The sequence below is a fragment of the Oryzias latipes genome, chromosome 22 (assembly GCF_053564925.1).
Source record: "Oryzias latipes strain Hd-rR chromosome 22, Olatipes_Hd-rR_3.1".
NCBI classification, from domain to species: Eukaryota; Metazoa; Chordata; class Actinopteri; order Beloniformes; family Adrianichthyidae; genus Oryzias; species Oryzias latipes.
This window is the reverse complement of record NC_136258.1, coordinates 13,383,436-13,397,893: the sequence shown is the minus strand read 5'-3', so window position 1 is coordinate 13,397,893 and position 14,458 is coordinate 13,383,436. Positions and strand designations below refer to the sequence as shown.

General features: G+C 39.7%; 1 protein-coding gene across 5 annotated transcripts; it reads left to right on the top strand.

Moving 5' to 3' along the window:
* Positions 1-687: 687 nt before the first annotated feature.
* On the top strand, positions 688-14,176 carry srrm1 (serine/arginine repetitive matrix 1). Of its 5 annotated transcripts, none has more exons than XM_078940695.1 (17): positions 688-1,016; positions 1,834-1,923; positions 4,379-4,501; positions 8,461-8,631; positions 8,768-8,862; positions 9,297-9,518; positions 9,605-9,790; positions 9,868-9,987; positions 10,275-10,477; positions 10,695-10,772; positions 11,827-11,913; positions 11,997-12,132; positions 12,228-12,311; positions 12,414-12,893; positions 12,976-13,168; positions 13,276-13,455; positions 13,560-14,176. In XM_078940695.1, exons 1-17 carry the CDS (start codon positions 996-998, stop codon positions 13,668-13,670), a joined length of 2,580 nt encoding a protein of 859 aa, XP_078796821.1. In that variant the 5' UTR covers positions 688-995; the 3' UTR covers positions 13,671-14,176. The 5 variants fall into 5 exon arrangements, with proteins under 5 accessions (XP_078796821.1, XP_023807640.1, XP_078796823.1 ...); XM_023951872.2 differs by having other exon boundaries at positions 12,225-12,311; XM_078940697.1 differs by lacking the exons at positions 688-1,016; positions 1,834-1,923; positions 4,379-4,501 and adding an exon at positions 4,745-4,871 and having other exon boundaries at positions 12,225-12,311.
* The last annotated feature ends 282 nt before the right edge of the window (positions 14,177-14,458 follow it).

The window sequence follows — 14,458 nt, the reverse complement described above, 5'->3', positions numbered from 1 at the left end:
TAGTTTACGCATGTTAGAGCAGAAAAGAATTGGTGATGGTGTAATGTCTTTGAAATCTTTTTCTTCCGACAGCAGGTCAGATCTAATGTATGAGATTTGAGATTGTGTCGAGACTGGAGAAATGGAATATCGGTATCAGAATTATGTGGGTACCAGCACATGGGGGTGGAATAAAAACTGATTTTCTGGCAAAGCGGGCATTGAAACAGGGTGTGTAGATAGAATTTCCATTGGGAAGAACAGAAGTTAGGACAATTATGAGGAGGTGTGTTATGGAAGACTGGCAGAAACAATGTGAAAGATAGAGGAAAGGACGACATATATTTAATATACAACAAAAGGTAGGGAAAGGTGCATCTTAAGTCAAACACTAGAGATCAAATCATTATATCATGATTGAGGATGGGACACACTGCTTTAAATAATACATTACATTTACTGGGGAAACATCCACACTGGTCTCTGTGATTGTGGGAAAGGGGAAGAATCAGTGGAGCACATTTTGTGTTACTGAGAATTGTATGGGGAAGAAAGAAAGCACGTGGAGGATGGAGTACGGTTGCCGGAGGCAGAGCGGCTGAGTTTGAGGAGGCTTTTGGAAGGGGAGCATAATTTCAATTGAGTTGTTATTGGATTTTTTAAGAGAACTAGACTGTTGAGGACAATGTGTTTTTTTTAATAGACTAGGACCTAGTCTAGGACCAAATCTATTAAGTGGTCTATTAAGTCTATTAGTGTATTAAGTATATTAGTGTACTAAGTCTATTATACTAGTCTATTAAGTCCGACTCACACTCCAACGCAGTAGTTGGCGGTAATGAGCCTTGGCGTTGGTGCCTCCCGCCATTTGAACCACAAGAAGAAGACTGTAAATTGAGTGCAGTACCCATCTTTTCCGGACGAGGCGCTATCTTCATCCGGCTCTCCCTTCAGATTTCACCGAAGCCTTGCAAGTCTTTTTCAACCGCTCCTGAAACGATTCATTTTCCCCGATAATGGACGCGGGATTTTTCCGCGTAAGTGGAGTAAACTTATTTCTGACAGTAGCAACCGTCTTGCTGAATTGTATATTGATCTGATATGTGCCTTAAATGCTACGCATTATTATAGGCAGAGAGGGACATTCGGCTAGATTTGGCACGCTTAGTCAGGGCTTCGTCTATCAACTGGTGCGAAAATAAGCATTGGTTCTCCTTTGAGGTTTTTATTCTAAACTAAGCCGTAGAAACAATTTGCAATGACACACTACATATCGACGCCTTTTTGATCTAATAATGTAATATTATTATGTTGGTGTATTTTAAAACCTGATATTCATCTGCTGTCAAGTTATCAGGAATTAGGCCAGACACAACTAGCAAGCCACAGCTAACTTGTTGGCCTTCTCCGAAGATGGCGCCTAACCGGTGCGTCCCGAAAGAGTCACGGTTGTCATTATATGAACTTTAGCCAACAGTCATTTGGCTTCTTACTGTTTTGTTAAACACATAACGATGTAATTCCGGAATTTTTCTATACCAGAGACGGTAAATGTGTCTCTTTGGTTAGCCACGAGGACTTCAGAGGACAGTTAGCTTAGCAAAAGCTAATTTATGCGTATCAACGATATGACCCAGATTCACGAGCTCAGATTACTACCACAGCGTCGAGCCCCCCTTTTCCACTGTTGTAAACGAATAATTTTGAACGAGGCAAATTTGTGTTTATTAGCCTAAAATGTTTGTTGACTAAACGGTGCTTTAAACGTTTTCTGGACAAGATTCCTACATGCATGGTGTATCATGTATTTTACATTTTGTCTTATTAAAACCTTGCTGGTTCATTATTCCAAAGGGTACAAGTGCGGAGCAAGACAACCGTTTCAGCAACAAGCAGAAGAAACTGCTGAAGCAGCTGAAATTTGCAGAATGTCTGGACAAGAAGGTATTTTTTTGTTATATCAGAATATGATGTGTTTTGATTGTACATTACATATCTTCAAAACTTCTAGTTTTGAAAGTTTGAAAATGGAACTTTTATTTTGGTTGTACTGATAAATCTCAGCTATTCCTGCTGTCTCAACTGGTCTCAAAGGTACATGTCTGCAATAATAATAAAATATATAAAATAACATTGAAATGTTAGAATTTAAAAAGGTTTTTAACTTGGTTAGGTTTTTAATTATTACAAACTTGTTTACTGTTTTAATAAAGTGTCCATGTCACAATAGATGGCCTTCTTGGTTCCACTTGTGATAACTCAGTTGGCTTAGTTTAGCCAATAAGAACCAACTATTGCAAACTTTGACACACCCATGATGAACAGAGTAGTTAACGTTAACTGCTGGTTCACTGGCTGCATGGGAACATTAAAATGTAAAAACAGCCTGCCTGGAGAAAAGTCATGTCTTGACTGGGAGGACATAGTTGGGGAGGGAAATGTTTGGAGCTTGCTCCACCTCTTTTTACTATGATCATGTAATAGCCTGTAAAATGGGCATTAAAGACCCACTCCAAGGAAAATTGTTTTTTAACACGTTCCTGTGGCATTTTTATCATGTTGGAGGACCCATAGAAAGAAAATTCATCTTCAAATGGCATTTCTGGTTCATCGGTTGTGCCGATGGTGTCTCTCCATGGAGATGTCACCATCGTGATGCCACGCCCCCGCCACGCTGCGAGTCGACACCATAAGCCGCGGTTACATGTGCAAAATATCTTGATCGGATCAATGGTCGGATTAGAATTCAACCGTGTACGTGGGCCCAGAAAAACATTTCTGATTACAACAAACGTTCACATGGTCACACTTTCATTTGGAATAAATCCTTCGCACATGCGCAGTAGTGTTTGAAATACCGGAAGAGGAAATGAGTTCCGCTGAGAGGCTACATACATAGATATCCGGCAGCTCGGTAATATACGAGATATCCTCCAAACGTGCTTTTATTAATGTTAGGGTTATTATGAAGCGCCTGTTTGCTCATCATTTTAATTTAAATCTGTGTGGTCAGTGCTTTTTTCTGTTGAAGAACGAAGCTGGAAAAAGCCAGGACTAAGAGAGGCTAACACGCGCTAACAACATTAGCCTTGTTTGATGAACATAAAATCCATGCGGGAAACGCTGCAATCTGCATCTTGGCTGCACGTAAATATGTGGGCATAACATCAGCCTTTACTTTGTCGGGACACGACTGGAAACCCAAATCCACGTGATTGTTTGAACGGTTTCTAAGGACTGAGCGACATTTCTGCTTTGAAAAGCTCACACACCGCCCCAAAGCCGCTATGTGAGCTGATGGTCCGAGCTCTGGACCGGACACACACTTTAGACCCGGTTCTCCTGATTCCGGTAGCTTGTTCACCTAGAACTGTGGGACAGATCGCAGTCCGAAGTCTCCCACACATAGCGCACACGTAACAAAGCATCCTCCCATCAAACACAAAGTCCGTCTCCTCAGAGACACGGTCGCTCGGTCCACTTGACTAATCAAGTGCAGGAGCGGACTACTTATTTTCTATTTTGTTTGTTAAAGTCACTTCCCTCAGTTTATACTGGATCATCGCGGATGAGTCATTAGTTGGGAAATAAAATAAATGAAGTAATAAAGTGAAATAATGAATAATAACTATATAATAATGAAAAATTAAAAATCCCCCGGCGATATCATCGTCCATCCCGATGGTTTACTGCAAACATCGTCAACGACCAATTTAAGGGACATCGATCAACCCTAATCAGGAGCAGAATAAAAGAATGCTGTTTGGAAAAGCTTGTAGGTGTGACAGAAGATCCAATGGCAGGATACAAGTTCTCTGCTGCGCTCCATTCTGATGTGTCCATTTGTGGACAACTAGAATCGTGTACGTCTCTTGTCTTCGTCGTCTGAGCTGGCATCTGGCTCAAAACTGTACGACTGGATAGCTCCAATATTGCTCGGCATTTTGGTTGCACAACTAATGTTAGGTTGGGGTTGTGAGGGGCTGTAAGCTCGCAGCAAAGCACGCAGATGGATGACGGGAAGATGTGAGGGTTACTCAGCACCAACAGTCCCGTCCACAACATGGAAGCACATTTCAATGAACTAATACTATGAATTATGTACTAGAAAACAATAAGACTATTATTTATTATTATTAATGCATTAATTCTGGCTATAAACAACACAATCATAATGAAAAGACCACTGGAAACATGTTTACATAAGATAAAAAGATGATCAAAGTAGGACTTTAAATTCTATTCTAAGTCTTAAAATCAATGTGTAGAAATATGGGTCCAAAAATAATGAGTATATATACATGTTTCAAGTTTAAATGTTTATGTTGTTCTTTCTTTAACATGGACTGTTTTGTCTTTAGTCACTGGTTTACTTGACGATTTGTTTGGTTTCCCTCAGGTGGACATGACCAAAGTGAACCTAGAAGTCATCAAACCTTGGATTACTCAGCGTGTGACAGAGATTCTGGGATTTGAAGACGATGTGGTCATTGAGTTCATTTTCAACCAACTCGAGGAGAAGGTAATGTTTGAAATTGTCTCTCCTTTGTTTTGGTTTGTTACAGCTTTGATTATTTTTAGGGCAATTTGTAGCCAGTAAGAAGGGATGCAAGCAAGTAAATCATCCTAATAATACTCCTGAAAGTAAATGGGTAAAGAGACAAATTGGTGTAAAAGTGATTTATGACATTGACATGTTTTGCTGTTATTTGACAAAGTGCCTTTATTCAGCAGTTTTCTAATGATGATGTGATTTATGATTTAAAAGGCCTGAACCAATATGGATGTTAAACCTTGCATCAGAAGTATAGCACCAACATCTAATTAGCTCTCTCCTGAGCCCAAAGTCACAGAGCCCAACTCTCCCTTCATGATGCAGTTTGTGGTTTGAGGTGAGTTTTGGTTACAGGGATCACCTATTTCATGTCTGTGAAAGGCACAGCTGAAGATTTGAACAGTTGTATTCTCTGTAGGACTTTGCAGTTCATAATTGCTGAGATCCCATTAAAAATAGCTGGAGACTCAAACAAAAATAGAAGGCGTAAAGTTTGAAGCCTGTTTTCAACATTATCAGTCTTTATCTTTAACTGTATCCAGTGATGAAAGTCTTCCGGGAATTCCCGGAAATCCGGGTTTTTGAGCAAACCGAACGTACTTTCCGGGAAATAAAGACCTGATCTCTACGGACAAATCGCTTTCCGGATTAAAAAATGGTCTGAAATCAGCTAATTTTAGCTTTATTTTCTATATTTATCCGCAGATCGCTTCCTCTATGGTCGTGGCCATCTCTCGTCTTCCCGGCCTAATTGACCAATGACGGGACGTTTTAGTTGCTTTCGGATGCGTCGATGGGTCTGATTGGCTCTGTCTGCACCACGTGGTCAGCGTGACTTGCTTCCCTAGAGACCAAAACTGGCGGACCCACGCTAAACTTTCACAAACACATCTGAAGAGTTTGCGATCAAATTTGTGTTAAAATAATGGCAGGCATCGTCATTATTGAGCGTGGTCACGACCTCAGTTGTGAGAAGACGATAAAAAACAAATTGAAGTGGTCTTGGCTGGAAAAAAAAGATTTTTAAGGTAGTGTAGGTCAAATACTTTTTTGTGTAAAATAATCTCAAAACCACATTTTGAAATAATTTCAATTTTAGTTTTGAGTTTCAGTTTTTATTTTGAATACATTTCTTTATCTAATTTATTTGTATTTCCTAATTACCATGATTTAGTTCAGTATAGTTAACATTAATTATAAGTATTTGATGGTTTGGACCCGCACTCCCTTAAAAAATAATGTTTACAATGTTTTGTTTAGTTTGTATGTTTGTTTTGATATTTCCCAGATTACTTAGTATTGGTGTTAAAGAATTGATGTATTATGTTATAGAATTAAAGTTTAAAGCAGATCCCATATTTTGATGTAATTATAGTTTGAGAAAACAGTGCAAGTGGATGTTGTACATCAGTCATTTCTAAAGCAGAAATAATGTATAAATAACTGAGGTATTTTCATAGAATATCATAGTTACTGGTGTTCTTTTTGCCATTTGGGGCTTTGATGTTACTATATTTTAGCAATTGTATGTTTTGCAGCTTTAAGGAAAAGCATAGATTGTAGGATTGTGTTACTTTGAGCAATTTTCCAAATTCTTTTTTGGGACCAGCAAGTCCTTAATGGAGAGTCAAACTAGGGGTTTGAATGACAAATCATGATGCTCCAATTAGTCTTAGTTTCTTGATAAAGAAGTGAATAACTAGCTGCCAGAATGCACCAGAATACATCTAAGACCACGTATTTTTCCAAAATTTCGCTCTGTGCCCGCCATATCGCTCAAAGAAAAGTTCAGGGATTTTTTCCTTACCTGACTTTCATCACTGTGTATCAGACTGAAAAGTATTGTTTCACCACCATCTTGACTAAAAGTTTTATGTTATCGACTCTCCAGTTTAATGTAATATTGCTCCAATCTCCAAAAAGATGTGCAGCGCAAATATAACGTATCAGTTTAGGCATGTTTCTATTTTATTAACAGATGTAACTTGTAAAGACAACCTTAAATGTCTTATGTAGATTTAAAAAAAAAAGGCGGGGGGGGGATGTACCTGTGAAGACTGCCTTAAGATCCTCAAAAAAAGTCTTTAATGTTGACATTCATCTTGTTTCCTGTAACTGTTAGCTCTCTAGATCAGTGTTTTTCAACCTTTTTTGAGCCACGGCACACTTTAACCCATCCAAAAAAACAAAAGCAGAAATTCATGGTCTGTATTGATCGACAGCCCCCCCCCAGCTAAAGACGAGCTCTAGCTGGTATTTTTGTTAGAACTGAGCGACTTTATCAGCAGAATTAAGAACAAGGAAGTGAAGACTTTAACCACTTCTGATTGGTCAGACTGATGACATGTGATTAAGCCTTCAAGAATGATTGGCAGAGACAGTTAAAGGGACGGGACTTTTCCTTACACAGTTATAGCTGCAGCTAAATCGCGGTACCGTGATTCTTATCAAAATGTCTTTAATAGAATTAAATAAACACAAAGAAAAAGTAATTTTAAGATCTTTTATATTCCTAACTACTCAGTGTTTTATCAGGGCCTGTTTGGATGAACAAAGAGTTTATTTCCTGGAGATGGAAAACATTTTTAGATCAGTTAATGAGGGCAATTTCTCCACGGCGCACTTGACCATCTCCCACGGCACACTAGTGTGCCGCGGCACACTGGTTGAAAAACACTGCTCTAGACCAACAAACATGAGTTATTTTGGTGCATGGCAGGTGAGCTACAAGATGCAATACTTTTCAGTTATTATGTTTCAACAATTTGCATTGATGTAAAAATACATTAAAAAAATCAAACTAAACATACGCAAGTTTAAAATTAGCCCAACTGCATGTGATTTTAAAGACAGACCTTTGTTTAAAGGCAAAAACAGCATTGTAATTTGCAATTTTTAACCAAATCGTAGTGCAAAAAAGTTTTTGTTCTCTAAGCAGCACATTCTGTGTGTTGACATTTCAATAATTATATTTAACTTTTGTTTAAAGGTAGACGTTCAGGATACATCTTAAGTAGGTCAAGTAGTAGTAATTGAATGTTTATGCCTGTTTTAATGCGAGTCTCTATGCAGTCTTTGTAAAGTTTTTCTTAGATATAATTCCGAAGTGGGTGGACTTGCCCAAAAAAATCCCAGAAATGTAAGTGTGTAGGTGGGAGGGTCGGGCTGTTAGAATTTAAAGGGGACTTTAGTGTTTTTTTTAAAGAATGAATACAGTAGTAGAACTAGTTTTCAATGTTCTCACTTTTTCATTTATTTGAAATAAAAATAATCTATTTTTTGTGTTGCTGTGTACTCATTATTGCTTGTTCGTCTCTTACAATTTAGAATGATATAACATTAAGCTCAAGGTGGTTGAGTCTCAAGCTGTAGGGAGGCGGAAGCAAGCCAAGGGAGCTCCGTGCCCACTGGTTCCACGGGACTCACTGAAGACACCGGAACTGTATTTGCAGTGTTGGGTTTTAATGCACTCTGTATTATGGTTAATTTGTCGAACCCCTAAAGTGTAGCCTGGGGGGGAGACTGGGAAATGGGTTGGATAGCGTTACTGGGAGTGGAAAGTAGCAAAGTAGCACTTACAAAATAAATTACACATTTTTGTATTTGAGTTTCTGTGCTACGTTAACATATTTAAAACTAAAAAAGATTGCATGGAGTTTATATAATTGTATGAATTTATCATTTTTAACTGATTTATTTGTATTGGTTAGTAGTAAATCCAGCTTTGGACTGAGATATTTGTAAAATGATAGTCACTGTTAAACATGTTTTGATATGATTACATTAATCCAGGTTTAGTCTAGTGAGGGATAGAAGGCAGGACTTCCCATTTGTGGGATCCTGCCTCCTTTTAATATTTTGTTTTCAGATATTTCAACAGCTGTATTTTTTTTCTCTTTTCCCCTTTTCATGTCTGTGTGTTGCAGCATCCAGACAGCAAGATGATGCAGATCAACCTGACAGGGTTCCTGAATGGAAAGAATGCCCGAGAGTTCATGAAAGACCTGTGGCCCCTGCTGTTGAGCGCCCAAGAAAACATCGCCGGCATCCCCTCTGCCTTCCTGGAGCAAAAGAAGGAGGAAATCAGACAGAGACAGGTGCGCTTCCTCATCACCCCTATGTCACATTATTGATCTACAGCAACGTATTTCAGGGTTAAGTTGTAGTCGGTGATTATTTAGCTGAATGCAATGCTTCCCAGCTGTATGATCAGTGCTTTTTGGTGTTTCTCAGATTGAACAGGAGAAGATTGCTTCATTGAGGAAGGTGGATGAAGATAAGAAGGAAAAGGAAAACCGGGAGAGAGCTCAATCAAGGAGTCCAAGACGGTTAGAATTATCATCATTGTTTATGTTGACTGGTTTAAACTTCTGTGAATTTTTTGGGACCTTGTCTGACAAGTCTTTAACAGATGCATTTTAGAACTATATTTATAAATTTACTTCCCTTTAAATAAGTTTTTATGACATTGTATTCCCTGATGCATGTGTTCACAACCATGTGTTTTGATTAGAATTTACTTAACCCCTTGATTCTTGAATGTATTTCCAGCTTTTAAAAAAATGTTTTTGCTTTCAATTAAATGCTAAATTTAGCTAATTTTGGACCCAAAGATTTGATGATTCATGATTTGATGTACATTTGCTTTAATTGTGAAGCTATATCTTATGTTTCTTTGGATTGTCTCACAAAACCATACACTGTTCTGGCCTAAGTCTTACTTTAATACACTGAAACACTTTCTTTTTTTTTTTTTGTTCAGGCGGAAGACAAGATCTCCATCACCACGTCGAAGGTCACCAGTGAAAAGAGAAAGGAAACGCAGTCCATCACGGTCCCCCAGGCGTAAGCCTAGTCCAGTCGGCGGCAGCTCCCCCCCCCCTCTTATGCAGCTGCCCACTAAACCTTCAGAGCAGTCTTTGGAGCCAGATTCATCAGGAAAAGCCGCACAACAACAAGTCGTTCAAGAAGCTTCTTCTGCAGGGTTGGTGGTGTTTTGTTTTTGACAGATTGATTTGATTCATATCTAAAATGGTGGAGAATTAACACTTGAACATTTTTTTATTGCAGAGATACAGCTGTAGAGGCCGCTAAAGCGAGCTCAGCAACGGAGGTTAAAGAAACATCTCCGGAGAAACCTCATAAAAAAGCGGACAGACCACGGTCACGTGAAAGGGAGAGGGATCCGAGGAGAGAAAGGCCTCACCACCGCTCCCGGTCTCACTCCCATTCCCGTAGGCGCCGCTCCCGTTCAAGGTAACGTGGGACATCATTTGTTGAATTAGTGTGAAAAAATTAGGCTGCAAAAGGCTTATTTCTCTTTTCTTTTTCAGATCTTACTCTCCACGTAGAAGACAAAGTCCTAGAAGGAGGATGTCCCCTCGTCGAAGGAGTCCCCCTAGACGGGGCCCCGCTGGCCCCAGACATCGACACAGGCGTTCCCCTGTGCGAAGGTCGGATAGCAGAGATGCTCACCTATGATTTTGTTATACTGTTACAAAACCTTTCATCCAGAGTTTGAGTCTGAACTTCAGTTAATGCTCCCAGAAATATCTCACTAAAGAAACGCATATATTTTGACTTAATCAAAAAGGGAATAAATGCATAAATTTAACTTTTATCGTGTTAATGTGACACAAAATCTATATACCGTAGGTTTCTGTGGGTTTTTTTGTTGTTCCAAATTGCCTTAAAAGTTGTATTAAAATAAACATTAAAAAAAATTACCTTTGGTCTGTAGGAGGCGCTCTCGTTCTGCTTCGTCCTCTGGCAGCAGCTCCTCTGGTTTACGTTCTCCTAAAAAACCCCTGAAAAGAACGTCGACCACCCCACCCCGGAAACAGCGTCCCCCCACATCCTTGAGCCCCGTAGGAAAGGACAAACGCTCGCCTTCTCCACGAATGAGAAGGGGCCAGGGCTCTGCTTCCCCGCCGAGATCCTCAGGTAGGATGTATACTCAAGTCCAATGAGAGAACAAATGTATCGTCTTATCTTGCCTTAAAGCAACACCTGCCCCCCCCCCCCCCCCCCCCCCCCCCCCCCAAGAAAAAGTTTTTTTACAGTCCATATTTCTTTGTGACGAAAATATTTAACACATAAATATTCTACAAGCTCGAAATCTAGACAGACTATTTTAAACTTACAGAACTCTCATTTTCAGGTTTCAAGCAAAAACCAGAAGGAAGAGAATCTCCGTCTGAAAATGTTAAGATTGGACCTTCTGACGGCTCCGAGTCAGGTCAGAGCTGAGGCTGTTAAAGAAATGTTCTTGTTTCACACCTTTGGATCAAAAATGACAATGCTACACTTTGGAACCATATTAGATAAAATACACAATTATCATGAAGCATAAATGTAGATTGGAATTCTTTACTAGTGGAGTTTACAGATTAACTGAGTTGAACTTTGTTTACCTGGAAAAACATTTAGGAATAATAAAATAGTTTTTATACACTCCAACAACCAAAACTATGTGGTTGTTACTTTTTCAGCTCAACACCGACTCTGTAATCTTACAAAGGCACTTCTAATAAAGTTCCATACAAAGTGCCTGTTTTTATAATTATATAATACAGTTTTTATAAATGTTCTATGAATTAATTTGGTTCCATTTATCCACCACATCTTAAAGTCCGTTCAGTGGAGAAATAGTCTGACTTTAAACCGGTCACATGTAGGTGACACAAGGAACAGCTTGTTAGGATTTAGCATCACAGCATCAGTGTGTAACGACACCGCTGTTTCCACATCAACACTTTGTATTAAACTTTCTGTTGCTGCTGTAAATCAAGCAAGTTTATCCTCCAGTTTTTTTTCTGGATCCTGTAAAACATCCTCACATATTCTGCTGCTTCATCAGCTTAAACTGAAGGTAACACGGAGGCAACTAGCAGAAGTTAGGGCGTGTTTTTGCTTGCTAATGTTTTCATATCTGACTGACTTTACTTCCATCAATGAAAGTCCGAGACAGCAGAGAGCTGAGAAGATAAATTCTTGATTTTCTTTTATCTTCTTCCCAAAAATAAATTGTCTAAAACAAATTCAAATTAATTGATTACATCAGTAAATTGCCCAGCCCTAATTTAAAGCTCAAAACATAAAAACAAACAAATAAAATGTTAAAACAATAAAAAGTCAAACATTATAAAAAGTGCCTTAATAATACAACACAAATAGCAAAACAGTAAAACGCATCAGCAGAGCTTAGTCTCATGCTGTCAAAAGCGGTGCAAATACCTTGTATTGTCCTTTTTGAGTTTCCATACTGATGAAAACGTTCATTTGCGTTTCAGATGAGGAAAAGAATGATAAAGGGGGAGCAGCAGACTCCGTGCAGCAGCGGCGTCAGTATCGAAGACAGAATCAACAATCTTCCTCAGGTTCCCCTTTTTTTTTTATATTATCCACCCTGTAAATACATTTTAAACTAATTAAATACAAATGCTGTCTTGTGCTTTTTCAGATAGTGGAACGTCCTCCTCAGAGGATGAGGGGCCTAATAAGTCAGCAGCAGGGCCAGGTGCCAGAAATGGTGAAGTGAAGAAAAGGCTTAGCCGCAGCCCTTCACCCCGTAGACGCTTCAAGGAGGCCTCACCAAGGTCACACACCTGGCTGTGTTTGCATATTTTTGACGCTTTCTGTCATGAAGTGTTGAGTGTTTTTCTCATCTTCATTATTTTTACTTGTATAGAAGACGACGTTCTCCCTCTCCTGGGCGCAGACGCCGCACCCCTTCACCCCCTCGACGCCGCAGATCTCCCTCTCCCCCTAGACGCAGGTATAAGAAACTTCTACTAACTTATTTTTAGTTATAATTTTGGTGCTTGTTGTAAATGTAAAAAGAAAAATTGTATTAAATCTCTGATTGTGGCTTTCTTAGGTCTCCCTCTCCTCCACCCAGACGTAGGTCTTTGTCCTCTAGGCGATACTCGCCTCCTATCCAGCGTCGGTACAGCCCTTCACCTTTGCCTCCTCAAAAAAGAAAGATGTCCAATTCGCCGATGAAACGCATGTCGCCAGGTCCAAAGCGGCGTCCCTCCAGGTCCCCAAAGCGCAGAAGCTCCCCTGTTTCTAGGAGGCGCTCACCTCCCTCCTCTTCATCTCCGCCTAGACACAGGAGGAGTCCCGTGATGCCTGTGAGGTCCAACAGGGATACGCGATCTCCCGTTGCAGCAGGCAGGCGCTTTTCTCGATCACCGGTTAACCGCAGTCATCCTCTAAGGAGGTCCACCAGCCCCCACAGACGCTTTGAAGGCTCTAGTGCATCTCCATCTACTCAGAGGAGACAACAGTCCCCATCCCATAGTAGTAAGCTCATTCGCAGGGTATCTCGCACTCCTGAGCGCCGTAACACCCAGAGGTAAGGAAACAGATGTGCTTCATCTCAATGATTTCCTTGTTTATCTTGAGATTTTCTCCTGATGCCAGCTGTATTTTCACAGATCCTCTCTAAGCCCTAAACCCGTGAGGCGGGTGTCTTCTCGGTCCAGATCAGTTTCTCCTCAACCACCAGCACAGAAACGTCTGGCCCCCGCGTCTGTTTCTCCATCGCCTTCTCGCTCTGCCAGTCACTCTCCTCCGCCACCTCCAGCTAAAAAAGCCAGCAGTCGTTCTGCTAGTCAGTCTCCAAGCAAGGTTAGACCCCACCGACAAATGCGATGAGAAATCTGTACCGTCTATTCACATTTACTATCTGTGGTCATGTCTGGTTTCTTTAAGCCAAATGCTTTTTTTTATTGCAGATCTCTGATGGTGATGGCAGCGGAAAGAAAAAGAAGAAGAAGAAGGAAAAGAAGCACAAAAAAGACAAGAAGCATAAGAAACACAAAAAGCACAAGAAGGAAAAAAGCTCGGTCACTGTGACTGAAGAAAGCCAAGAAAACCCCAGACCAGAGGAGGACGATTCAAAAGATTCAAGAAAGGTAAAAGCAAACGCAGTATTTTCTGTAAAGTAGTGGCTGTAAAATGTGTGTTGATTGCCCTTGTGGTTAACTCGATGCTTAATGGGTATATTTACTCTGTTCAGGAGTCTGAGAGCGAGGTGGACGACGGTTTGGACGACTTGGAGAAGCACCTCCGGGAAAAGGCGCTGCGCTCCATGAGGAAGGCCCAAACATCTCCATCACAGATGTCTTGAAAGCAACACGCTTCTGGAGTTTTCAATCACTTTTGACAATTTTGTTTGTTTTGTTCTTTGTTTCCATTTTTCATCAAAGTGGTTCGGCTTTAGAATGTACAAATTGTTTATCTTTAGTCTTGTTTCCTTTTTACTGGTTTGATACATTCTGGAGTGTTGGAGATTTGAATTCATCAGTGTATTATCTAAACTGTCTAAGCTTACTTTCTAATGGTTAAACAACAAAAAAAAGTTAACTTTCAGTTGAGCGGGTTGATACCTTCATCTGTGTACAGTAGAGGAATAATTGCATGTGCAGTGATCGTCTTTGTGCATGGACCACCAACCTTATAAGTGTAGAGGGAAAGCCACCATACAGTAATCCACTGTTGCTCCTTTTATTTTTTTTATTTTTATTTTTTTGTGATAAAAACAGTGACATGATACAACAAGGTCTTTGGCATCACTGAACTTGCTTTCTGACTTTGAACTTACTTTGTTTCAAAAATTAAAACCATTTAAATTGAGAGATGTTTTAAGTTTTTCTAAATTAATAGGTATGCATTTTTGTTTGATGTACTGAGCTAATCAGTGTGGGGCTTCTTTAGTATTTGTATTATCTTTAGCTCTTGTCATACTTTAAGAATTAAAACTTTTCTTTTATAAACGTTTTATTTGGTTTACACATTTTCCCGCTGAACTTTTCAAGACGTATGTCAACTAACTTTACTACAAAGCTAAATGCAAATAATGGAAGAATTTAAAGAAAATCTGCCAGCTTTGAAATTGGGTTCCTTTCCAGTTTTCCA